Raw genomic sequence first — 26,357 nt, forward strand, 5'->3', positions numbered from 1 at the left:
CAGTTAACTTAGAATGAGTAAATATGAACTAGAGATGCAATCTGTTGTTTCTATATGTTCTTCCATTGCTTCTCCTATAGCTTTTCTCTGCCATTGGTCATTGGGATACTTTCTAGTGCACTTAAATCTTCTTCCAATCCTGGTGATGCTTTTGTGTGACAGGGTCTCTAAAGGACTTTTGTTTCCTTTCATCTTTCATTTTACATCAAATGCGACAATGAAAAAAAAGAGCCAAAACACAAAAGCCATGTGTAGACCATGAAGATGAGAATAATATGACTGGTGTTGGGTATTTTGATCATTATTGATTCAATCATCATCTTATCAGCACTAGTTACAATTGAAAATGAAAATCGTCAAGGACCAACCCAACATCCACTATTACATGGTGTTCATTCAGGATGGATCAGTCAAGAAGAAAATCCTGCAAATACCACTGGGAGTATTGAACAACATGAATTTACTGTTGCAGGTGAAAATTATATTGAAAACGAGTCTTCTCATACAGGTAATATTCCAGGTCACGTTTTAGTAAATTATTAGGGTTTACTAAAGTTTTAGTTTTAGGATTTTTAATTAACAATTTTGCATTCTGAGGCCATAACAGAGGTTCTGTGAATAAACATGAGCAGTTCTGATGGTATATTATTTTTGGTTTTAATTATTCAGTTCTTCAGACCTGTTCCCGTAGGTTTGTTTTCTCTCCTGTTTGGATTGTGTGTCAAGACTTATAGTAGAGTAATTCCGGAACTATTGCCTAACTTTTGTGTTCTGTGTCATGCAGTCAGAAGGTTTTAACAAGCTGTCTACCAGGGTTATATCTGTAGGAAACGGTGGATGTTTAAATGGAAATAATAATGTCTGTTGTATTTTTCACAGCTGTGTTCACTCCCCTGTTGCAATTCTTTATTGGACCTGAGGTTTTTTTTCAGTTTTTGTTAATATGGCAATTGTATCTAAATTTTTTTATCTACAATATCTACTCACCCCAGTTTTGAACTATGAGAAGATGATACTGCTGATGAAAGGAAGAAAACAAAGCATAGTGTAGAATAAAAGAGAAGCTTCTCTCTTCCATTGGTCAAAGCAATTGAAACGTAAATGATCAAATTATACTATAAAGCTAGTCACTAAAAATTGACATATATTAGTCTCTGTTCCTGTGAGTGTACTAAATTTACTAGTTAATGACTGATGTGCTGTACTAAGCACTAACAGTGAATTTAACACAGTCATCATCTGCTGTTGCAGATTATCAAATACAGGCCACTAAAGCATATCATAAACATTATTTGACATGCTGTATACAGTGAATCGATTCCTTCAATTAAATGTAATCTTATTAGCAAAAGTTTTGTGTAGCTCACTGCTTCAGCAGTATCTAAGCACACATTTCTCTAAGATATGAAACCCGTGTGTTTCATTAACATCCTTTAAAAATCTGGTGATGCAGTACAATGTATTACCGATATATATAAATACTGTACTATAATATATTATACTACTATAGCAATATAATTTAGCCTAATTGCAATTAAAATTTTAACACAGTGTGGAGATTTTCATGGGGTCTTTGATTGGGCTGGGGAAGGTTATGCTACTTTACACAATTGGAGTACTCTTTTGCTGTGACTATCTAATAAAAGTCGCAGATTGGTTGATATGGAAAATATAATATTTTTCTAAATAACTGCAGTACCAAACATTCTCCAGTTGAATGCTGGAGAATTTTATTATTTATTGTGTGCACCATTCACAAATCTGCAGTGTGTGCTAGCTTTCCCCTCTGTCAGACTTCCCAGTCTATTTTCCTGCAGATGCTACTACTAATAAAACAGTGATATTTTGAGGGGGAAAAAATTGGATATAGTCAATGCACTCAAAATCTGGGAATAAAATCTTACTGATGGGTGATATTTTTGTGGTTATTTCTGCCTTTGCTGTTCTTAATTCTGCATCAGTAGGTATTGGTTTGATATTCAGCCAATATTGATATTCATACTGTTGACTGATCAACAGTATGATTCGGGGAAATACTTTTGAAAAGCAATGAGATATCTTGATTCTGAAAAGCATATGCTCAGTTTGAAGGAGTCAGTCCTATTGGTCACAGCAGGCAGCTTTTCTAAACATAAACCAGAATGAGAAGCAAATCTGCTTTACTTCTCTTTGCCATTAAATGTAGTAGACATGTGAGCAAGGCCTGTCATAGAGACAAGAACCGAAGAGGAGAATAATATAAGAAATGGATCTTTATATACTGAGTTCATAATTGCTTCACCGTCATCATAACAGCTATGGCCTCCAGTCATGGGGCCAAACAGAATGACTCGGCGCAAGACCCATTGGTGTATCCAGGTTGGGACAAGGGAGAGGATTATGCCACACAACCAGCTGTAACGGATAGAATTATTCCTTCCAGAGAGAATAATCATGAAAAAGGGTATTCCACTACAGGTACTAGTAATAACGGCAATTATGTATATTTCATCACTTCTGTCTATCAGATGGCCTGTCTTGGAAAGATATTGCATGAACTTGTAGAGAAGAGCAACTTACTGATCTCTTTAAGACAATCATATAAATTATAGAGTAATTACTTTTCTCTGTGCTCTGCCTGGATGGTGGTGAGATAGAAGTTTTCAATTTTAGCTCTGTATGAAACACTTATTTTTTACTTACCAACACCATTTTTAGTGCTTTCTGTTCCTTAGTGAAGCATGACTATCAAATTGCATCTGGCTCATTACATAAATTACGTTATTTGGTGTTGCCAAGCTGTCTTTACCATGAAGTTGAATTCATACTTAAGTATATTTGTACGTCAACAGGCTAGTGCTTTTAATTTGTGAATATTTATCTGAGGAAAGAATGTCATTTTTATAGATTTTATTGAAACATTTGTCCCTCTCATTTGTAAAATGATGAGAGAAAGGAATTTATAAGTGTCATGACACAACACCATGATGCAGTCATGTATAACACATACCATTTATACCATCAAAATAACATTCTAAAAACATGATATGAGAAACACATGACATTCCTGAAATAGGACAAGAGGTAACTTTAATCCTTTCTTAAACAGACAATGCTCAGAACCTATTTTTGATTTTGTGACAACTACTTAAATTTTTTTTATGATTGCTGTATGTTTCTCTGATGGTATCTATTCTGCCTCATTGCTTCTGCCATTATATAGCATTAGCAAACTATTCTGAAAAAGCTTAAGTTACAAAGCTGGAAAGCTGATGACAATGAAAATAAATATGAATCCCTGTTCCCTTTTCTTCTTTATGATCCAATTAGAGTAAGAACCATAAAGTGTACCATGCATATAAGGAAGAGAGGAACAGTGTGGGTGGTGGGTTCAGTAAACACCACACCACAAAGTAATTCTAACAGGTAAAATCCTTCAGTAATGCCAAAAATTTGAAGCTGATTCTTGGGGAGAAACCTAGTCTTACGACTACCATGAACAGAACATCTAATTATAATGATTTTCTGTAACTTGTCACCGTTCACAGAGTCTTGAGCAACGAAGGAGAATCAATGACTGTAAAAGGGTTCTTTTCTGTCAGTATTGGTATCTGTAACATAAAACGCAATGTAGCAGCACTTGACAGTTTCCCTGAAGCTGAGGATCTGTGGCCGGCATGAGACACAGGTCAGGGTTTTCTCCTGACTGTTGTCTCTGTGTCCTTTCCCTGTGTCCACTGTCCTTGGGAATCTTTTGAATTAGGTAAAAAAGTGGAAGAAAATAGCCAATGAAAATATCTGATAAATATATTGAGAGAGCAGTGATGATGTACAGGAAGACAGAAGGTCTCCCTTCTCTTCCCCTTTTGCGGTGAGAAAAGGCTAGCAGTGGTTTAAAGTGAACAGGAGACTTAAAGTGAACAAAGTGGGAATGGGAGTGGCACAGCAGCACACACATGGAATTAACATCTGATTAAATCATCATGGTAACAGCTGTTGCCTCTCCTGGTGGTGCCCACCACGAAGACCCAACTCAGCCACCTCTGCCTTCAGATAATGAACCAGGACAGGGCACTGAAGGCATCACACATCCCACAGATGCCCCTGGGGATGAGGTTCTCCACAGGACCACAGCTAGTATGAACAAAGCTGGTGATGACTCGCCTCTGATGGGTACCAGTAAGAATAACGGATCTTACTCCTTTTTCATGCCAGGTGTGAAATGAGACATTATTTCTTCTGAAATTGACTCCTTTCCCTGTCTTTCTTATCCTGGGGGGTCTACATTCTCGTTATGGACTTGCAGTGCAAAAATCTGTGGTGGGATCTGTGCTGTTGATAGAATTACCTTCTGGACAAGGCTTGAGGAGGTCCTTGCTGATACACTTGGTGGTTTCTGTCCTTTGCTGAAGCATGTTTCTGGGTGGCTTCCTGACCGTTCTGCAAGACATGCACTTTGGTGATTCTGAATCCCCAACACCATCTTCCTTTCTTGCGCGTCATTGGGATCAGGCTTGATAAGCTTTGGCACCATGATCGGTGTGGTGAAGGTGCTCTGGTGGTTTAATCAGACAGCGTACTCCTGTAACTCAGCAGCAGCACCATTACCACGAATCGCTGTCACAGCAGCGAGGGCAGGGCAATCGGAGAAGAATTACATCCCATAAATTCTGCCCTCAATTCCTTACTGCTCCTCACCAGTGGATTGCCAGGCAAGACTGCCACAGATCTGGACGCAGTGTGGCTGCTCACTCCTGAGTTACAGGGTCAGGTTGTGGCTACCATGCTCTCTTCTTCTGAAGGTCTTCCTTCTCCATCTGTCACTGGGATCTTTATATGTAGCCAATGTCTCCCTCCAACGTGGTGAGCATGTATGCAGTTCTTAAGGGTCTCTCGGAAACCAGTGACAGCATGGAAGAAAAAGGGAAGGCCTTCATGTCTCCTCTCCTTCTGCGCTTTGAATGAGAAAAATGGACATGCTCTCTGGCTTACTGTGGTACAGGAAAGGGGGAAATAATGTGGGTGGTGGTGTTGTGAACGCTCACTTTTAAAGCTGATCATGCCATCGTCATGGCAGTCACAGAGTCAATGGATGATGTTAACCAAGAGAAAGCAACCAAGGAGCCACTGGCACCTGGCACTCTGTCTGGAAGTGGAAGTGAACAAGCAAACACCACAGAAGGCTCCCGTGTCAATTGGATATCTAGAGTTTTTCCAGGGATTGAAGATCATCGTAACCAATTGCAGACCCCTCTTCCTACTAGTAAGAGCTACAAATTATGAGTGTTTTCATTTATCTGTCAGTCAGTTATTATTTTGGACAATGGCGATGGTCCAAAATCATGTGTACTAACCAATAATTGTAAATTATTGTCTCATTATTATTTCCTTTTTGTTTTTTTATTATGGTTTATAACCTGCTTACAGGATACCATTAAAGGGCATCTCTTCCTGTGCAAAGCAGAGGACACTTGCTAAAAGGCTGAAAATGTTTTGCAGATAACCTTTTCTTATATTATGTTACAGTGAACAAGTGTAAACATTCTCCCCATGTCCATACATACGTGACAGCTATCATTTGTGCCCAGCAAAAAAGAAAGACAACATGCTATGTAACACTTAACTGTCTGTCACCTTTTCCCTCCTCTGTATCCCCTCTACATTGCTTGAATATGTGGCAAAAGAAAGGTAATTCTCTGTGAAACTTTTTTTTTTTTCTAGATGTATTTGCTGTTGGTATCTTGCCAGTGATTAATTATAGCTATGTTACTGGGCTGTAACTGACATTTCATTTGAGAACAACTTCTTTTTTTTTAAAAGGGTTATTCTTCTGATAGAGTTAGTACAGTTAACAGTAAACGTGTTTACTTATTACACTATATATATCCTTTCTTTTTGTGTGTGTGTGGTCACATGCTAATAGTACAGGAAATGAAGGGACTTTTCCTTATACCCAAATGCAGTTTCCATACAAATAATCAACCCAACAGTAAGGTTTTTTCTCAAGTGCTACTTCTTGTGCACACTAATCCAAATACTATTTTCATGCACTTTCTTGGTTAGTGGACCATTCCAGGGTAGATTTTGGACAATCTGTAGACATTCTTTGCACATAAGCAAGATTAAGTATTGATATTTTTATAGCTTTATACAGCAAACACTTTAAAGATAATTCTGTTATTAATTAATTAATTAGTTAATGTTAATTCATAGATTCATAGAATGGATAGGGTTGGGAATGACTTTAAAGATCAGGGCAGGGACATGCTTCCACTAGACCAGGTTACTCAGAGTCTGGCATTGAGCACCTCCAGGGATGAGGCATCCACAACCTCTGTATGTAATTCATACATTGTCATGTAGAATTTGGCCTACTTTTTTCTTTTCAGAATGTTATATAAACTTAGTAAAATCAACCCTATCAAAATTGCCTGTTATAGTATTTTGACATAGGCACAGCAATATAAATGCAAAATATGTATTTGATAGAGTTTTATTGTAAAGATAAATCTATTTTTAATAATAGTTTCCTACTAAAACAAACTCATTTCTAAACTTGTGCTGACCTTTTCACTTAATTAATCCAAGTTGCCTCCTTAATTTTATGTGCAGATGTTATAGAGTATGAAAAAATTTTTGCTGCCTTTCTGTTTTGAGTACATAAAACGTGTAAGAACTGGTTTGAAGATCATTTTCAAGGTGAATATCTGCATCAAATCTTTGCATTGTCAGTGCCCTAGCAGAGGCTTATAAGGCCATATTCCCAACACTCTTTCTTATTTCATTTATCTTCTCTTGGTACTTTTTAAAAACACAATACAAAGAAATCACTAGGACACTACCGTCATTATAAAAAGTTTATTTATTGAAGGGTTGATTCATTTGTAATGTTGCCCCATATAGCTGTAATGGAATGGAAAAGATTCATGAATGTTTTGGCAGAGTATAGTTAAAGGCTTTCTCTGAATAAATGAATGGCTTGATGTATTATGATGCTTTCTTTCACTTCCTTTTTCTCTACAGCCGTGTTTAAGTTGTGGTCTGACATCACACTAATGACTGACCTGTTGTCCAAGTGTCCGTTGAATAATGAATCAGTCCACTGAAGGAACCCAGAAAATAACTGTCAAAAAGAAAAAAGTCTATTATGTCATCAAAATGAAATGTAGAGAGCTTTTGAGGATCCCTCCCTGCCACTTGCAAGCACCTCTCCAGAGCCAGAACAGCAGGGGACGTGATCAAATCCTGCTGCTTCTTCTCAGCCCTCATGGGAGGGGAAGGGCGCATGTAGCAGTTCTCTAAGTGCACGGATTTTAAAAAATGTCTACGTGCCTTTCTAAGGGGCTTTGTAGTGGAAAAGCTCTGGCATTTCTCAAGCATGATATAGAGAACCTTAAAAAAAATCTGCTGAGATGTGGGGTAGACAAGTGGCTATGTTCCTCTTAGTCAGATTTCTTGGAGGCTAGATCAGGACACTTAGTCCTGAATTAGTGTTCTGCCCTCTGTGGTGAGATAGCACAAAACAACTCACCAATCAGTAAGTGTCTTGTTAATAAGAACAATGAAAACGTCTGGAAGATTCATGAACTACTTGTTGGCTAAGCTTAACAGAGGGAAAAAATGTCCTTCTCAGTTCTGTATTTGCGAAATACTATTAGAAAATGAGATCAGAAATGCCGGCTAGAAATGAGCTACAATGTATGTTAAAGAAAAAAAACTTTACAGCTGATTAGAGTAAGTGCTTAATTTTCTCTACTAGAGTCTGGAACAATTCAGAGAGGTGGAGATCTGTAATATCTTTTTTGTAGTGATAATGAAGTAGTAGTCCCAAATGAAACCACTGCATGTATAGTCTGCTGATAATTTTAGACTTGGTGTACCCACACAGCAAGTGTGGGCCAGAAAAGTAATTGCATAAAAGTTCAAGCAGTATGGCCAGCACAGCAAATACTTAAGTCTGGAAGTATGCATCTATATACGGTCTTAGAACCAAATTATACAACTTATTAAAAAGAACACAGGGATCCATCTTTAAGTTTAGAGAGAGTATTTTTTCTATGAGGAAAAATATTTTGAATTTTTAAAGTCACATTCTATAAAATTTAAAACCATACAGAGAACTGTTGTATTTTATGAAAGCATTAGAGTTTTTGAAATTTAGTTTTATCCTGTGTAGGAACAAAATTGAAAGTTTCTAAATTTCTCCATATTGGTCATTTTAGATGTAAATAAAAAAGTAATTTTTTTTTTTCTGTTTCTCTTCTTTGCTCACTCTCTTTTCCCCATGGAACAGACATGTTTGACTTGTATGACAAAAACATCTTCATAAAGTTTCCAGCATTCACGTCTTTACATTTTCTCCAGAAAATTTCTAGGCAATTATAATTGCATTTTGGTTCATGAAAGTATAGCATAAACAAAACTGAAACATATGAGAGAGACAAGAGGCAAAAAGCATGAGTTGTTATTCAAAATGCTAAAACTAGCCATAGTTCAGATGAGTATGATGATTATAGTCTATGTAATAGTTTTCAGTATAAATACTTTTTAATGACCTCAGCATGAACTTTCTAGAACATATTTTTTAATAGTGAAAGTCATAGTCTTTGTACCTCGCTGTTAAATATTCACTAAGCGTATTTGGCCTAACAGATAGTTTTGTTCTATAGGATCTACCTCTAGTATATATGGTAATCAAGGACCACACAAGGGACATTATGAATCCACTACTTTCCCTGGAGAGACAACAACAACAATAGTCTCACAACCAAGGTCAGCCCAGGTACCAGGTAGGTTTTTGAAGTCATATGTTTTAACAATTTAAGCACAGAATTGTATTAATATAAACTGAAATAAGTGAAGAAAATGTAGGTCAAGTACAGTTGTTCAGGCTTTGTTCTGAATCAGATAATATTCAGCATTTTCACTACCAGTCTGAAAAATGAAGCATACGGTAACTCATATAATTTTCCAGCAATATAGAGATAAGAGAAACCATACTTTTGGAGAATTGGATTAAGATGCAAATAACCTTAAAAATTTATATGAAATTAAGAAAAATTCAATAAAGACATATGTGAAATGCCATATCCAGGAGAATATTTGCTGAAAATAATAAGCTGACTTGCAGAATAGGGCTTGCAAATTAAAATGGAATAGAAAGAAGCCAACACCATGATATAATTGCAAAAGAATGCAAATATATTCTGGGACATATTAGCTGTAAAGTCATTTTTAAAACAGACAAAGTAATTATCCCACTCTACTTAGGCCTACCAAGTCCAGAGCTGAAGCTCTGTGTTCAGTTCAAGGCACTGCGTTAATCACATAGGAAAAAAAAATGGAGAAGAGCACAAAGAAAATTTTGGAAAGGTAACCTTGAAGCACCTTTTGAAGAACTCATCATTTTCAGAGAAAGTTGAAGGGAGATATGAGAAGAGTATGCTAAAACAAAAATTCTTATCAGTTTTTCCACCATGGAGCAATAATAATTAACTAATTAGAAGAAATAATTTGTTTGCAATGAAGCATAGGAAGCTTGTTAAACAAGGGAGACTTGTTTCAAACAAACAAAATAAAGGAGTTAGCTCTTAGGAAAGGATCTCTGTCTATAATGGTAGTACAGCATAAAGAACAGGCTACTGGGAAGGTTGTGAAATTTCCTTTACTAAAAATGTTAAAAGAGAAATGGAATATTCCTCAGCCATCTTATTGACCTTGTTTCACTGGAGTGAAATGTAACTGACATCACCTTTTAGGGTCCCTTCTAGTTTTATAGGTCCTTTATTTTTTTTTCAGTTTGCCTCCGAAATAGCCCTTAAAATAAGATTTTAAATGAAAAAATGAACATTTCGCTCTACCTGAAAGTCGTGCCTAGGATTGCAGGCATATCATTGCTAAGCCTTTTCTTTTGCTCTTGGAGTAAATCAGGGATACAACTCCTCTTCACCGATGCCCACCAAAGCACAGTGATGAGGTATTTCATCTGAGCTGGCCTGTGTATACCTGAATGATGAAAATGTATTTCATTTGCACAAAAGCACTTTGTAAAACAAACATTAATGCAGGCTAGAAAAAAAGTTTGACAGTTTAAAGACCTTGTGTTCTTTCATTTCTGCAAAATGGAACTATCTGAGGTACGCTAACGTGCTGTCCTCCCCTCCCTCAACTCTCCCCACAGAATGGCTGATCATAGTCGCTGCTCTTGTGGCACTTGCATTGATCCTTGCAGTGTGCATTGCTGTTAACAGTCGGAGAAGGTAAGGCAGCCCCTTTACTTTTTCAAAACACATTGCCTTGCTATTTTCTTCATCAAAAGGCTTCAAAGCTTTGTGAAAGAATAGAGTAGCATAACACAAGAAAGAGCTTCCTCTGCAAAGCCCTGTGACTTGGGGTGTGAAGGCCGAGGTCACCACATCCTGCACAGGTTACACATCGGCCTTCACGCACATATGGAACCATGTAAAACTCAGTAGCTGTATAAACCATTAGGTCTTTATTTGTACATGGAAACTAACTGTATATAGATCACAAAGAATTAATTATTCTCTACCTATTACTTATTAATAGGAAAATCCTGTTTGCTAAGAGTGAAAACTGTGAGATGGATGTAGACAGTAGCAACTACACCATGAGCTGAGTATAATCTTCCACCATTAACGGTATTGACTGTGTACAGTGTGAAGGGCTGTATTAGACAATTGCTGTCACAGGATTAATTTGTTCCTTTCAAACAAAAGGCAGTATCACAGCTGGCAGTCACAGAGATATATTCTAACATTGCTATCAGAGCACTCAATAGCTTTATTTACTCCACTTTACAGATGAAGAAGATGAGGAATAGAAAGTTGCAGTGATCTGTGTGCAAAGTTAGCCAGGAAATTTGAAAAATCTTTAGCGTAAAGGATAGGCTGTAATGTTTTTAACTCTTTCTTTTCTCTGGGGGCTGTTTTGAGGTTACTTCTTAATTGTCTTAAACAACTTTTTGCTATTTGAATGTTAAAGTTGAACCATTTAACAGAGTAACTATTTCCTACTTTACTGTTGAATTTGAACTTTTTTTACCAGAGTAGCCATGTAATATGTAGATATTTTTGTTCTGGAAGCAGTGAGCAAATTTATTCCTAATCTGCTGGTTGCAGGAAAGCGCATATTAATGTTTCTGTGAAATAGCGTCAAGGTCCTCCAAAGCACGGCATGGGTGCTAGAATAAAGCACTGCTGCCATGGGCAGTCCCTGCCCATGAAGAAGACTTCTATGAGGCAAAACAATGCAAACTAAATGCCCCATAAGGGAAGACCAACTGACGTCATCTACCTGGACTTGTGCAAAGCATTTGACATTGTCCCGCACAACATCCTTGTCTCTAAATTGGAGAGATATTGATTTGACAGATGGATCACTTGGTGGCTAAGGCATTGGCTGGATGGCCACACTAAAAGAGTTGAAGTCAATGGGTCTATGTCCAAGAGGTGAGCAGTGACGAGTGGCATTCCTCAGGGGTTGGTACTGGGACCAGTGCTGTTTAACATCTTTGTTGGTGACATGGACAGTGGGAATATTGCATTCAGTGGAATATTGCGTTCAGCTCTGGGGCCCCCAATACAAGAAGGATGTGGACCTATAGAACCGAGTCCAGAGGAGGGCCACAAAGATGATCAGAGGGCTGGAGCACATCTCCTGTGACAGCAGGCTGAGAGAGTTGGTGTTGTTCAGCCTGGAGAAGAGAAGGGTCCAGGGAGATGTTATAGGGGTCTTCCAGTATAGGAAAGATGGGGAGGGACTCTTAATCAGGGAGTATAGTGATAGGATGAGAGGTAATGGTTTTAAACTGAAAGAGGTTAGATTTAGATTAGATATTAGGAAGAGATTCTTTACTGTGAGGACAGTGAGACACTGGAACAGTCTGCCCAGAGAAGTTGTGTATGCCCCATAGTTGGAAGTGTTCAAGGCCAGGCTGGATGGGGCTTTGAGTAACCTGGTCTAGTGGAAGGTATCCTTGCCCGTGACAAGGCGCTTGAAACTAGATAATCTTTGAGGTCCCGTCCCAACAATTCTATGATCTTAACCAAAAACCAAAATGGCCAAAAATCAGTGTCGTCCTATTTAGTTAGTTATTCCTCTTGTTTCAAAAAAGACTGCCTTTGTCCAGTGCCTGGTGTAAAAAGTGTTAGGATCTCCTTCCATGGTCCAACAGATGATGCTGCCCAGCCTGACCATCACATCAGAAAAGACACTCTGAGCTCCTCTTTCAAGCGGCTGTGGAGCTCTACATCTCACTGGCCTCTTTTGACATTTCATGGCTGCAGAGCAGGAATCATTCCCAAGGATTTGTGTAACATTAGCACAGGGAACTGAGGTACTTCAGGTAAAATAAGTGTTATCTATTGGTCAGTAAATATGAAAAAATTAATACTTCAGAAGGATAATAGTATAATTGAACTGCCAAATTAGTCATTCAGGCAAAATACGCTTTGTTTAAGAAGAAAGCACTTTGAAGTACAACTTCACAGAGACATTGTCCCTCTTAAGAGAGTTGTGCTTTGTATATTCAGTTTACACAAGATTGCTCGAGGACAAGTAAGATGTTCAGCACCGTGTAGCCAGAGAACCATCTTAACAGTATGGTGCAAATCTGATAGCTGTGTAACTAGGACTTTTTTACTACCCTGAAGAATACCCAGCCCACATTGACAAGCACTGCAGTGAGTGTAACTTTAAAAGCACAGTAGTTATTTCCTACATTGGTATCATAAGTAGCTACACTACTGCTAGTAGCAAGAGTAATTCTCCATATTTCCTTACTGTTGGCCTTCTAGGCCTGAAATGCTAATACAAAGAAGAAAAAGTTATCTTGTGTAATGAGGTGAGAGCTTGATCCAAATTTTCTGCTGCCTCAAGAACTTCAGCATTTTCAAAGGTGTGGTCCCAAGTCTGACTTTAGAATGACCCTATCCTTATAGTGGGATGTATACAAAGTTCATAAATGTAGATATCCAAATGTTAGAAAATATTTTCTAGCTTTCAGTAATGAATGTTATTCCTATTTGTTGTAATGATAGACAAAAAAAAAGTAACTGAGCTCCTGCATAATAAGGCATATAATGGTGGATGCTTTCAAAAATAAAATATGCAATATGGAGAAACTTCACACTTAGCATTGTATGAGTCTGTACTGACAGACACAAGTTTAATTTTTCTTTGCACTGTCAGACACAAGTTTCATTTCCAAGCACCTTTTCCTAAATATTGACTTTGTTTTTTTTTCTTATTTCTGTTAGTCTTCATTTATAGTACTTATTTTCTTTTTATTTCTTTCTAGATGTGGGCAGAAGAAAAAGCTAGTGATTAACAATGGCAAAGGGGCAGTGGAGGACAGGAAGACAAGTGGATTAAATGGAGATGCCAGCAAATCACAAGAAATGGTGCACTTGGTTCATAAAGAACCGTCAAATGACCAAACAGGAGCATGTGATGAATTCCTGACCGTTAATGAAACACAAAATCATCAGGATCTTGACGTGAAGACTGGAGTGTAATGGTACCAAGTTGCCAAGTAGATGAGAGCTGGGGAAAACAAAAGCACATGGAACTTGGACAGGAATTCACAGATGCACTGTGCTACTGATGTCTTTTGAACATAATTAAATATGTTTTATTAATTTTTAATCCTTTTAAAACCATGCCTGAGTTACAAAGTTGACATTTGCTTTCTGAAATAAGCCCCCAAGAGTTGCATAATGTTTTCAGTTACCATTTCCTCCAAACAGGACACTTACTGTATCCTGGGTGTTAGGAGGAAGTTTACATCATTGTTCTCCAGATGGAAAGCCTTTGCTGTGCAGAGCTACAGAAGTGTCCAGTCACCCCATCTTACAGGCATTTAAGTTCTAAACTTGCCATGGTACAAGAGTAAGTGAGAAACAAATATCAAGAGCAAAAATCAAGTTTAAACCAAAAAGGCCTCCTATACAGTGTCTAAAACATCAGAATCCTTCAGAAATGCTTTCTAGCCAGGAAGAGCAGTACGTGCATTCAGAGTCTTCCAGTATAAACAAAAAGTGACATTTTATAATGATTTATGGCTTGGTCTGCAATGAGGGAAACCCAGAAGGACAAAATTTATTTATCTCTATTTTTAAATGTCTAAGGTCAAGTCTTCTTGGGAGAGGGGAATAAAGACATGAAAACATGAGCTGATACTTAACAAAGTTCTGTACTTTATTATCCTAACAATCTGTACAGTTATCCTTGAGTTTTTGAGGTGCTCTTCCCCTTTCATTGGTCACAGTTTGTGCATGTTTTTAATGAGTCTGTTAGTTAGGATAATGAATAAAACAGAATGACCCCAGCTCTATCACACATGCACAAATCAAGCAATTGGATATCGTTAGGGAAGATGTCTATTTTATTCCTGAAGAATAGGTCTCTATCTTCTGCTCCGTTTTACTTAGGAGATGCTGAGCCTAGTAAAACTTGTTTTCCCTATAACTATTATGTTACACTAGTTTTCTGATATTTTAAAAGTTGCCTTTTTATGATCTCACTCATTTCCTCTGAATTCTATTTCGTCCATGTTTTTTCACCTGCTTTTTAAAATTACCAAAAGAAACATTGCTCGCTTGTTGATACCAGAAGTTTAAATTCCACAGAAAAGCTCAAAGAAAATTAAAGGAAACTCTCCCAGCCATGTAATATAGTAAAGTAGCTGCAGCTGCATTGTTATATGCTTTTGTTTTGTCCTTATGTGTCTGTTATGTAAAGTATTTGTATTAAGCTATGATGCTGTGCATTATATTGATATGAATCGTCAGAAAGAAAATTATTTACTACCAGTGGTCTGTGCCATTTTTAAGAAAGCGTATTGGAATGGAAGGAGAATAACAACTTCTAATTGGGTTGCCTCAAAAGATGCAAGTAAAAACAATCTAAGGTAACTGCAACCAGTAGTCTGTGTCAGTTGTGGGATGGGGAATGTCCTGTAGCAGGGTTATTTACATGTTCTTGTTCACTGGCAATAGCACCTGTCTTTGAAACTGTCCTGCTAAAGCATGTTATGTTCTCCATCTGAAGCAATTTGGATTTTCACTATTCAGCTAGATAAATACTAACATCAGCTAGCACTGATTTTACTGCAACATAAAGCACAAGACTATTGATTATATTTCTCAGTCACATCCCTCCAGCAGTTTCCCATGTGTTTCATCAAGTTGCTCAGTGCCCTGGTATCTGCAGGCAGCTCTCCTCAGGGGCAATTTAAACCTGGGAAAAAGGTCCCAAGATGAGGTGTGATTTTAAAGTACATGTAGGATGTTTTATGTCTTAATGTAGGTCAGCATGTTTCATCTATGAACAGTCACACGGCTTGTGGTCCAAAGGAGTTTAAACAGGCTGAAGACGGGGGTCAAGGTGATTTACACTGTCAGTACTTGTGGTCCACTCTCAAACTTCTCAGTCCTTTCATGTATTTTAATACTCAGTTGTGTAGTGGGAAGTCTGTTGACTCCATGCATTGATTTTTGTTTAATTTGTGTACTGTTTTTAAGCAAACTTTCCTATTGTCATTATAAATCAGAATGATCTGAAGAAGACTGTGTTTAAACTGGTGTTATGTACTCATTTGACTAAGTACGGACATCCAGAGTAAGAATTATTCCCCTCTTCAAATCCTGATTGAATATAGTTCTCAATCAAAAGGAGATATTTCATTGTCTTGAAGGCTAAATTTTTCTTAAAAAAAAAAGGCATGTTATTCATCTCCCTATTCAGATCTTTAATGGAGAAATGCGCAAACTCCTTCCTAATTTATCTAATGTCACTGGTTGACTTTTTAATATTTTTAAGTAGGGAGATACTCAAGTTCTCTTTATAGAGGCAATGCCATTATTTTATATATGCTGATTCTTTTTAGATGTCATGTGATTCATGTGTAATTAAGTTTAATTGTAGTTTCAAAACTAGATGGCCATTTCATGTGTAATATAGTACATATTTTTATCAAACTTGGGTTTATTATTTGAGGGGTTGTCTGATGTGTGTATATATATTTTTATATAGAGCACTTGATACATTTGCATATTTATTTAGCCAATTAATCAGAATGAAAGAAAATATCATCTCTAAATTGTAACTAGAAATAGTATTGCTAAAAAAACATTGAACTGTAGAATAAGCTTCCAAAAATAAACTTGATTCCACATTGAGGATAAAAATTAAGAAAGACCAGCATTTTTAGTGAGAGAGAAGTATTCAGCAGGATAGTTTGGTTTAGTACTGGTGAGCCAGGGGTCATTTTTTCTGCTTGCAAACTCTAAGCCAGGTTTAGCTGAATGCTGTGTGACCTTGTCTGCTCTGTCAGCCTCCCATAGGCTCCCCAGATGCTCTGGGAGTTAGCAATTAACTCTGCTCCCCTCTAGAAGCAGACAACTTGGTCCAATTTAAGATCAACCCAGTAAGATCTTGACGACTACTCCTGAACCAACGGCACTTGGGAGAGCACAGTGCCCAGCAAGATCCAGCCCTTCCTTCAGGCTGCTGACAGACAAGTTGGGTCTTGGTTTACCCTTGATGCCTGGGAGGAATGAAGACCATTCCTAAAAATGCTGAGGAGACCAGGCTGGACCTAGAACAGACTCCGTGATCAGCTTGTGTTATTCCTGTCTTGATTGTTTCACCTGTATCTTCTTGAAGATCTTACAAAGAATGTTTGATTAAAATAGAGAAAGGATATGTGGCCATCATGTCTACCTGTATAGATGTTTAAACCCTTTCTACAACATCAGTTCCAAAATTATATTTCTGCAGAATATTTTTCATGTGATAGGCATGTCTTTTTTGTGTCCTTTGTCAACAGCAACAGCCTCTGTACTATGTAGTTTGAAGCATGTTGCCTGGAATATTATTAGGAGACAATTACCGAGCATCTATTTATCATATAGAAACAATACTGGACAGGGACAAAGGTCAGTATATCAACCTGGTTAGGGCTGTTCCTAATTACTCTTTCTGTAAGTGAAGGAAAGGAATCAAATCCTCTGACAACTGTGTTCTGCCTCAGCATACACAGACATCAGGGTATTTTGTAAGCCAGTAGTTTGTTTTATGCTCTATTAGGCCATTAGCCAATAATTATTTCTTAGCCTTATTAAATAATTCAATGTTCTGACTTCTCTGGTTGCAAGAGATTTGATTAATCAAATACAAACCCTTTGGGTAACCATAGGTACTGACTAGTTCTCCTCCGCAGAGAGGAAAAGGACAAAAAGGTGGCAGGAAAAGTGCTACACTGGGCTGTTCCTTGGGGTGCAGTTCCAGCTGTGTAGGAGTGGATGACAAAACTCTCGTTCCTTATGGGGGCAAGTACTGTGCAAAGGTGTTTTAGGGGTGGGAACTCTGGGGGATTAAGGTTGGAGGGAGGACACAGTTGCTAGGAGAGGAAGTAAAGGGAGAGTGAAATTTCTGTGCTACTACTGTGAAAGTCCCTTCAACATCCCCAGGGCTTTGTCACTTGAGTGTTTCACAGCTCTGAGAAAGAAAAAAAAAATTAGCCTTTTCCTGTGAACCCCCCACCTCCAAGTCACCCTCTACATTCAGCACCTCATTTGCAGACTGATTTTGAATAATTTTCCCCTGGTAGCTTTATTTCTCATTATTACTGTGCCATGCTGCATGTGGCATCCACCAACACCAGGCTGAGAGTAAGCAGCTGTGACCATAAGAAATGAGAGGCAAAGCACAAATTTAGCAATGAGTAACAGTGTCTCACCCATTTGGAGTAAGATCAGCAACAGCAAGATTTCAAGAACATTTCTCTTCTTGCTCAGCTTCCTGTTTTTAAAGGAAGATGTAAGTAACAGACTTACACAGATCTTCACATAGGTCAACTGTACTGCTGCACAGTTTTTGAAAAGTTGAAATTGAAGAAGCGAATCCCCATTATCAAAGAAGCCCTCCTGACCTCAAGGGAGCTGATTATTGTTAAAGTGCAAGTAAAGCAGAGGCAGTGAAAGCTTTACATACACTTCAAACACAGCCTTTTTTCATTTTTGTCTGGGTGGTTGCAGCACGCATTAGAAAGGTTTTGCCTGAGCAATAGCTTCAAGGGGTCTCAGATGTTGTATTAAAACTTCTCATTCTACAGGCAAAAGGGTTTTGGATGAACAAGCAGATGGCTGAAACTTATTTTCATACATCCTCTGCCACACAGATCTGTGCATTGAATGCTGATGTGAATGTCATTAGTTTTGTGTTTTCTTTCAGAAAAAAAGAAAAAAATTAAAATGATGAAGTTTTGGATCAAAAGAAGTCCACAAATATTGTCAAATGAGAAGATTACTATTTTTTGTTTTCAGAATTAGAGACAGTTTTAGCTAGTTTTAGTATCCCAGATACAAGATCTAGCTGTGCTAAGTTACTTTTTTTTTTTTTTTCTGAAGATTCACCATGGCTAATACATAATACAGCTTTCCCTTTGTACTAAAATGAAATTCTTACAATTAATTTATTTCCCATTAGAAACATCTGTGTAAATTTACAGTAAAATAGGATTGTCAAGTCAAATACAATCTGAAATAAAATTAAGTGCATCTATTGGAGAACCCTCAAGCATTTTTAAGATTATTAGGGAAAAGTCTCACTTTGAAACACCCACCTAAGTCGGACTTCAGTTCACCAGCAACTTTCTTCCGGTGCTGAATATGAGGCAAGAGTCTGCCTTGTAAGCGATGCCAATGGCACAGCTGAAGTCAGGGGTGTGTAGGTTGGCAGAGGGAGATCAGCATACTGCTCATAGGCAGTGGAGGCTCTGTACATCAAGAAGATTCCAGGTCTGCTGAGTTAGTCTTGAAGTCCTGCAAACTCCCAGAACAACCCAGGACAGAGGAGGATGTGATAAGGCGTTTTCCATCTCTTCTCCAGAGGCTGAATGTTTTGTACTCAGCTCCAGATAGCCTTGCCTCAGGCAATCGTGTTGGGGTGGGGTCAGCTTTAATGCATATATGCTAGTCCCATGTTGCAGTGTATAAATGGCTTGGTTACAGCACAGTTTTAGCTTTAAATCTAAATTTACTTGCAGTCATCGGTGTACATCTAGCTTCTGGCACCACAAAAGGCTTTTTTTCCCCCTCCTGGCTTAATCTGGGGGGAAAAAAAAAAAAAAGCTTAGACCATTTTCAGTGACCATGCTTTCCTTGTACTAACTGAGGCTCCATGCTTTCATTTTACCCAGAACAAACAGTAATAAACTGGGTATATTTTACCTCACGATTGGATGTCTTGAGTTTATATTCATCACTTTTTTCAGCCTACCCTTTTTTGATAACAAGCATCTAGATCAAGGCTGCTGCTGCAGATTGCTAGCAATACTCGTACTATAACTAGCTCAGAGAGACAGTTTTGAGCAGCTTTCAGCTTGAGCCTGTAAAATGAGTTTTTCTAAGATGAGCCCATCACAGCTGAGCCCAGTATCCAAGACACAGTAATCTCAGCTGACAACAGCACAACAAGGGAGAGAAAAGTCTTCCTGCAAGTGCTCCGGACTACAAGCATCCACGATACAAGCCTTACACCAAATCTCTAGAAAAAGTTGTTGGGTTCATTTTATTTTTTGGATCTACAAATGATTCACTGTTTTGGCTATGTTCAAGCACTGGCAACATATGTCTAAATGCTGGCTGCCTTATCTGCACCCTAGTGTACAAGTGCATGGGGTTAGTTTTACTGTAAAACTGTTTTACAATCATCACTCAATTAAACATGTTTACTTTTGCAGCAGTGGGTCATCAGATTCACCAGTGGAGACAAGTTTATAGTTATCAGGTAATTCCCTGCAGTTCTTTTGTGGTTCATTTTCTAGTTAATGCTTCTTTCATTCATCAAGAGAAAGTCTGAAATGCACTCTAGGTAAGGATGCTTGTTTGTTCAGCTAGTGACTTAAAAAACAAACTTACCCTTTGTTCAAGAAGGGTGACTCCCCTTTATACAAATATAAAGCCTACCTGCCAGTTACATGCCAGTCAAAAATAGGAGAAACCAGGTTCAGAGACAGCTCAGAGGGTCAGCCTGCTGCTGATAAACAGCAAAGGTGCGGGTCTTCCCCAGAGCAGCTTTTTAAGAGCAATCTTCATTCACATTGAGTAGTGCCTTCAAAAATCATTGCTAAAAAGTAAGCAAACAAAGCTTATTTGGTCCTGGCAATTTAGGTAATACTGGTAGTCTAGGTGAAACAGTCGAATTTTGAGTGAATTTCCTAGCCTGGTCCCTCTTCTTTCCCCTTCACAGAGTTGAGAATCAGCTGTCTTTTCTCGCCTGCACATCTCCACAGCAGCAGTTCTCAAGTGGTTTCTGTGGACCACAGGATAGTGATCCATGGAGCACCTTTGGCCATCCCAATAAGAAAACAGCCAAATGGAGGTATATCAGTCTTACGAATGGCTACGGAAAGGCAAACATATTTTTAGTTCAGTCACGAGTGAGAATGACTAGCACAACACTGCGAAAGACAGACCTTAGGCTGCTTTTCTAAATACTCGTCCTTGTACTACAGAAGCACCATAAACAGTGCGAGGCTTCATTCCTCCAGATCCCATCCCTGCGAGTTTCGGTGGGCAGCAGTCAGCTTTGTAATTTATCTGTCTACACAGACACATTTTGTTTATCACCACAGAACCTGCCTGCCTTGCTAACAGCACCATGACCGCAAGACCTGATCTTGCATGCAATCTAGTTTCCTTCCTGCACCTGCTGTAGCAGAAGAGTGCTTTTATTGCATGCTGTCCACACGAGACAAGCAGACAGCCACCTGCCGAAGCTATGAATCCGCCTTAGCTTTATGTGCCTGCCCAGGGCTCTGCACAGCTCAGAGGAGCTTCCGCAATGCAGTGGCACTAAACCCTGCTGGGTTAGTTGTACATTCTTGCAGTATAACTGCTTGCAGCAAACAACGCTTGCTAGCCCAGGTGACTGTCATTTTTAATGTTTTTCTCCTAAAACACTGTAAGTTGGGGCCACCTGTTTCTTTCATATCCTTGTCCTGTTTACATGTAGTATCTAATACAAAGGAGAAGACTGTTAAAGCTTTAGCACCTCTGAAGTGTTCTCTCATTTTTTCTTTCATGCCTGAGACGGGATATAAAAATATCTCTTAATATGGGTCAATAATTCATGACTCACTGTCTTTTATAGCACCTTATAGCAGATGCTTTCCTGTAGAGAGGGACACATTCCAGATACAAAGACACTCCTGAAATAATACTTTTTTCTAAGGCTGAGGACATGGAGAAAGAGGGGCACACAAGAGGTTTGCAAGGGCTTAGAGAATCAGCCTTTGGGGTACGTATTTTCAAGAGACAACTTCACATAATTGCAGAATTGGCCCCTGCATGGGTTGGGTTTTTTAGGTCATTCTTGCTGAAACATTGCTTTGAAAAAAGCAGCAAACGTAGGTCACAGTGTCAAGCCTTCCATTTCAAACTTTTTGGCATGATGTGTAACAAAAGAATAACCCCCTTTTACAGAAGGAATTTGAATGTACACAATGCACATAAAATATGTAAGTAAGTGATGAGGAATCCTGAGCGCAACAAACTTCAGGGAGGAATTTTACGTCAGCAGCATGCATTTATCAACAAATATTGTTGATGAGGCCTGATCGTGATGTTTCTGTCTTTGGCAGAAAGCAGCAACATGGTACAGAAATGGCAGCAGATAGCTGAGGCCTCAGATTTATCTTTTGCCCAAAGATCTTCCTACTCCTGCATTAGGACTTGGTTCGTTACTGACTCAGAGGGCAGATTGCCAGCTGAAGCACTGCCAAAGCCACTTCCTGCCATGCCTGGATTTTCTTTGGAAACCTCTCAAGTGGATGCTGGCCTTGGTTAGATTAGTAAGAATTTAGTAAGTCTGCACCCAGTGTTGCGCAGACTGTTAAACCTCATAACCTGAATTTCAGTTACATCTTGATCACACAATGGTAGCTATTTCTGTAATGTGTACTATTCTGAGCATAAATGTTGGGGCTTTCTCTCCATAGTTAGCAATTCCATAAGCATCTCTTAATTCATGTCTTAATTAGAGTCGATTTCTTTATGAAGTGCTCCAGTTGTTCAGCTACAGGCTTTATTTATTATTGTTTTAGAAAATCTATGAGGAAGAGATTTATTTTTTAGCAGTCAGGGGAGGGAAGGTAGGTTTCTAAAGAAACTGCAACCATTGCATTTTATCCTTCTCTTCTTCTAACATCTCTTTCACTTCTCTAGACTTCACTGCCAAGAACTATCGTTAGTACATCTTGGCCTTTGTGGTAAATGAGCTCAGTCGCAGGCGGCACTCTGGAATATTTGGAAGATGCAGTGGGTGTTGAGATTTCTAACACTTTGGCAAAGTGAGGTCCATCTTCTACCCTGCCTGCAGTTTTCAGAACAGGCGGTGTCTCACAAAAGACTGCTTTATCTAAACTCCTACCCAAAGCATTCCCATATTGAGCCCACGCTGACATTAAAACTCACAGATATAAGCCATGAAAATTATGAATCAACATTTATTGATGATATGTACATAAAAGGTACAACACTTAGTGAAATATTATATTCACAATTATTTCCAGTATAGAAAGAATGTCTAACTTGTTTTATACATGAAAGTTACAGAAATCTGTTACACTGTAAGAAAGCATTAAAAGCAAATGACTACCAATCATTTTAAGGAGGAAAGGATCTGAACTACAAAAACAGACTCAGTTTACAAGGCATTCCAACTACAATATACAAGATCAGAGCTCAGAGTTGGGAGAAATTTCATCATCTGCATTCACTAGTCTTTAAACAAACTATGTCATTTCAAAATCTGGGGAACTTCTTGAGTGTAAGAAAAAGACCAACCTTATCCCTCTTCCTTTTTATCCTTTTTACATGAAACATCTCAAAACAATTCAGCTTGTGCCTGGTCACTTTTAAGAGGGGGCAAGGGATGATGAATAAGCGGTGCACAAGTACTGTAGTGTGCAATTAATACTGAAGCATCACAGTGGGATTCACCAAGCAGGATAATTCCTGTGCTTTGGGGACCAATTTTGATCTCTTTCAGCTTACAGGGGATGATTATCTTTATGGGATCCAGGCCCAGGGTATCGAGGAATAAACCAGCTTCTTAATGTTCCAAGCCCTTTCAGAAACACCTTCAGGTTTTGCCCCAGAAAGGTCCTATTTTTTCACAGACCTGAACTGTAGCCCTGATTTCAGAAGATTTTTGCCACTGACTATATAGTTCATATGTCTCTTTTATGATCAGACGTAGTTTGTAAATAACAGGCCTGTAAAACAACCACAGTCCCTCAAGAAGCATTTAGCTTTGCATTCAATTTCCAATAACTATTAATATCTGTTTTTAACAATGAAAGAAACAGCACACCTTCGCCCGTGAGTGTATTCATCTTTCTCAGAGACTTTTCCTCCCAAGCGGATGAAGCAGAGGTTCCTACTTTGACTTCTTGGGCACTCTGGAGAGTGCTGCCTGCAGCCTTGCCCAGTCACAGCTGTGTGACTGCACTTGCTTTGCTGGCATCTGTGGTCAAGAAGGAACTGGAAGCGACCCAGAGGGATGCTGCTATGCTGTGACATGACTAGGGGCTGAATGACACAGAGTCAAAAGCAGCCAGGGCATTTAGCGGGAGTGCAGTTAGATCAATTTCCCCTTATTCACTGTGCCAATTTAAACAGTGACTTACTAAACTTTTGGTGATAAACAGTTCCAAAATTTCAAGCAAACCAGAAAAAACAAACCAGAAACTAATCATTCTAGGTGAACATTAATTCTTAATGTCATAACAACTGCATTCACAAGGCAGCAAATCTATGCTGGGATCACTTTCACTCACTACCAGGGAACTACGCACATGCAGGTACTAACACATACCACGCTGGTTATAGCTGAAAACTGAAAATAACATTTACAAGAAGTTGGCTGCATACATGATTCTGAATGTTAGCAGAACAGGATACTCTATAATAGACAGATAAAGCAGTTACTAAGCTGTGGAATCTAATCAGTTGAATGGCCAAAAGTAAACAAACCCAGACACAAACGAAAAACAAAAAGTAGAACAAAATTTTAAAAGACAATCCAATTTTCTACTATGGCTCAATACACAGAAATCAATTAAATTAAATTAAAGCACTGCTACGCATACTGTATACACCATTTCACTGAAATTACATGTTGATAGCTACATTATCTACACTAAGTGCAGAGAGGCACTGGACGCCATGCTTCAACAAAATGTCAAAACTGGTATCAATAAGGTTTTAGTAACTCAGCACTATTCTACCTGCAGTTCCTATTAAGATAATACCTGGTACATCTGATTTAAAATACAAGAAAGAGATTAAAATACAAGGGTATATCAACACACTTCCTACATGTATATCTACTAGAAATTTAGTGTCCAAAACCTCAGCAGAATAACATGGCCCCATAGATTTCTGAATAGTTGAAGAGATACCCAGTATCAGTCACACTGGGACAGCACTACTTGCTATTCAATGTTTTCTTTGTTTTGAATCACAGTCAAAGGGCTAGTAGGACACAAAAGGATTTTTTTGTGATATAATTATTATGAATATTTATATTATTTTTAATCACCTAAAACAGTTCCTTGTTAATTAAATAGAAATTATTGTAGCCACGGCCTTAATGCCAACAGGCATTTGCCTAATGGGAACAGATGACCGTAACAGAAGAGCAACTCTCACTTGTCCAGGTAAAAAATATAGTGGTTGTTCTCTTTAAAATATATAAGAAAGCAGGAGGTATTTGTATGGATGCTATCCAGTTACATTGCTCGCATGGTTGTTCTGTTGGTCCCTTTTCAAGAAGGCAAAGGTAGGTGGCCAAATCATGAACTCTTTCCACTGGCTGAACTCATACACACTGTATTGTAGCAAGATGAACTGGGTACCTGATAACATATTTTTGCCTACACAGATCTCCAGTTTTCTATAACCTGTATTCTGAGTCAGTCAATTATACATGATCAGATCCTAAGAAAGAACTGCAGGATTTGGCAAAGGTAACACCAGGAAAAATGAGGGACCATCGCCCAAGACAGTCAATCTAGAAGATTGTTCAGATTATTATAACATTGTTCCATAATGAACTGCAGCATTTAAGGACATCTTGAAATTCCTATTTGATTCTTGCATTTTGTGCTTTGTTTATAATTCATCACTAAACATAACACAAAAATATTTCATCGATCCTAAATGTTATAAGAAAGCTGGTTTTGTTCTAAGGTACAGAACACCTTTAAAGGATTATCCCCCTACCATATATGGTTATATAGAAAAAGGTATAAGAAAATATTAGTGTGTCTGTAAATTACAGATACTAGGTAATTTAGTGCAGTCTACACTGTAGTTTCCAGAGAACAAGTACAAACCCCTAAAACCTGTATTAATAACTAAATCAGTATTGAGCATATATTTAACAATATAAATACATATGCAGCTTCTTCTCATGCATTCTACAAGCTAGAGTTCACACCAGATAACAAGAAATTTAAGAAAGGAGTAGGATATGATGGATGGAAGTGTATGCAATTGTCTTTAGAAGAAAGGACAACCTGTAGTACACAAGAACTCACAAGCCTATAACCTACAACAGTGACTGTAAAATCAATTTGTAAACACAGTTTGCATACAGCCTTTGAAAAACTGTAGGAAAAAAAAAATGATACAAAAATCTCTGCAAACTACACTATTTATGTAGAAAGCAATATACAGACATCAGGCAATCCAGATTGTGTGATTCTGTCTATGACAGTTTCCCTTCGTGCAATGATGTACACCACAGAGCATCTTTAAAAACAATTGCAGAACTCCTGAATTTTGAAAAATCAGACTAGAAGGATTGGACACTGGCATCGATCAGCCTTGGCTCTGCAGCAGAATGTAGTTAGAAGTGAAAGGGGATCAACAGTTGGGTGAAGTGAGAAATCTCACAAGTCTTCTTGCTTTCCCAAATCCTACATTAGCCTGTTATTTATTTCCATCCTGGACTAGTAGAGACCTACTCAGTGCCTTAGTCATATGCTCTAGGCTTTTTCAGTGTTTGAAACCTTCCATAAGACTCACAGTTGCAACTGCGCTACCACCTTGTCTGTTAGGAGTTGTATCAACCCAGTAGTGGGAAGTCACCAGGTTTCCCCCAAGCAGGAGAAGATGTTTCTGGGACATTGGGCACATGCGAGGGATGGTTCCTCAGAGCCTTGTGCCAGGGAGCCCACTCACACAAGAAGTAAACGAATTACCACCACCTGAGCATCAGCAGTGGTTTGACTCATTCATAGCAGCAGATTTCAATTTAGCATCAAACATGATCAGGAGGAA

General features: G+C 38.4%; 1 protein-coding gene across 1 annotated transcript in view; it reads left to right on the forward strand.

Annotated features, from left to right (window-relative positions):
- CD44 (CD44 molecule (IN blood group)) overlaps positions 1-15,574 on the forward strand; it is a 58,794-nt gene extending 43,220 nt beyond the window's left edge. Inside the window, exons 7-9 of the mRNA XM_082485882.1 lie at positions 8,649-8,768; positions 10,160-10,238; positions 13,301-15,574. Coding sequence (XP_082342008.1) covers positions 8,649-8,768; positions 10,160-10,238; positions 13,301-13,517 — 416 coding nt within the window. The 3' untranslated portion in view covers positions 13,518-15,574. The remainder of the gene's footprint in view (positions 1-8,648; positions 8,769-10,159; positions 10,239-13,300) is intronic.
- Positions 15,575-26,357: the final 10,783 nt, after the last annotated feature.

Source organism: Vanellus vanellus, assembly GCF_965231255.1.
Source record: "Vanellus vanellus genome assembly, chromosome: 6".
NCBI classification, from domain to species: Eukaryota; Metazoa; Chordata; class Aves; order Charadriiformes; family Charadriidae; genus Vanellus; species Vanellus vanellus.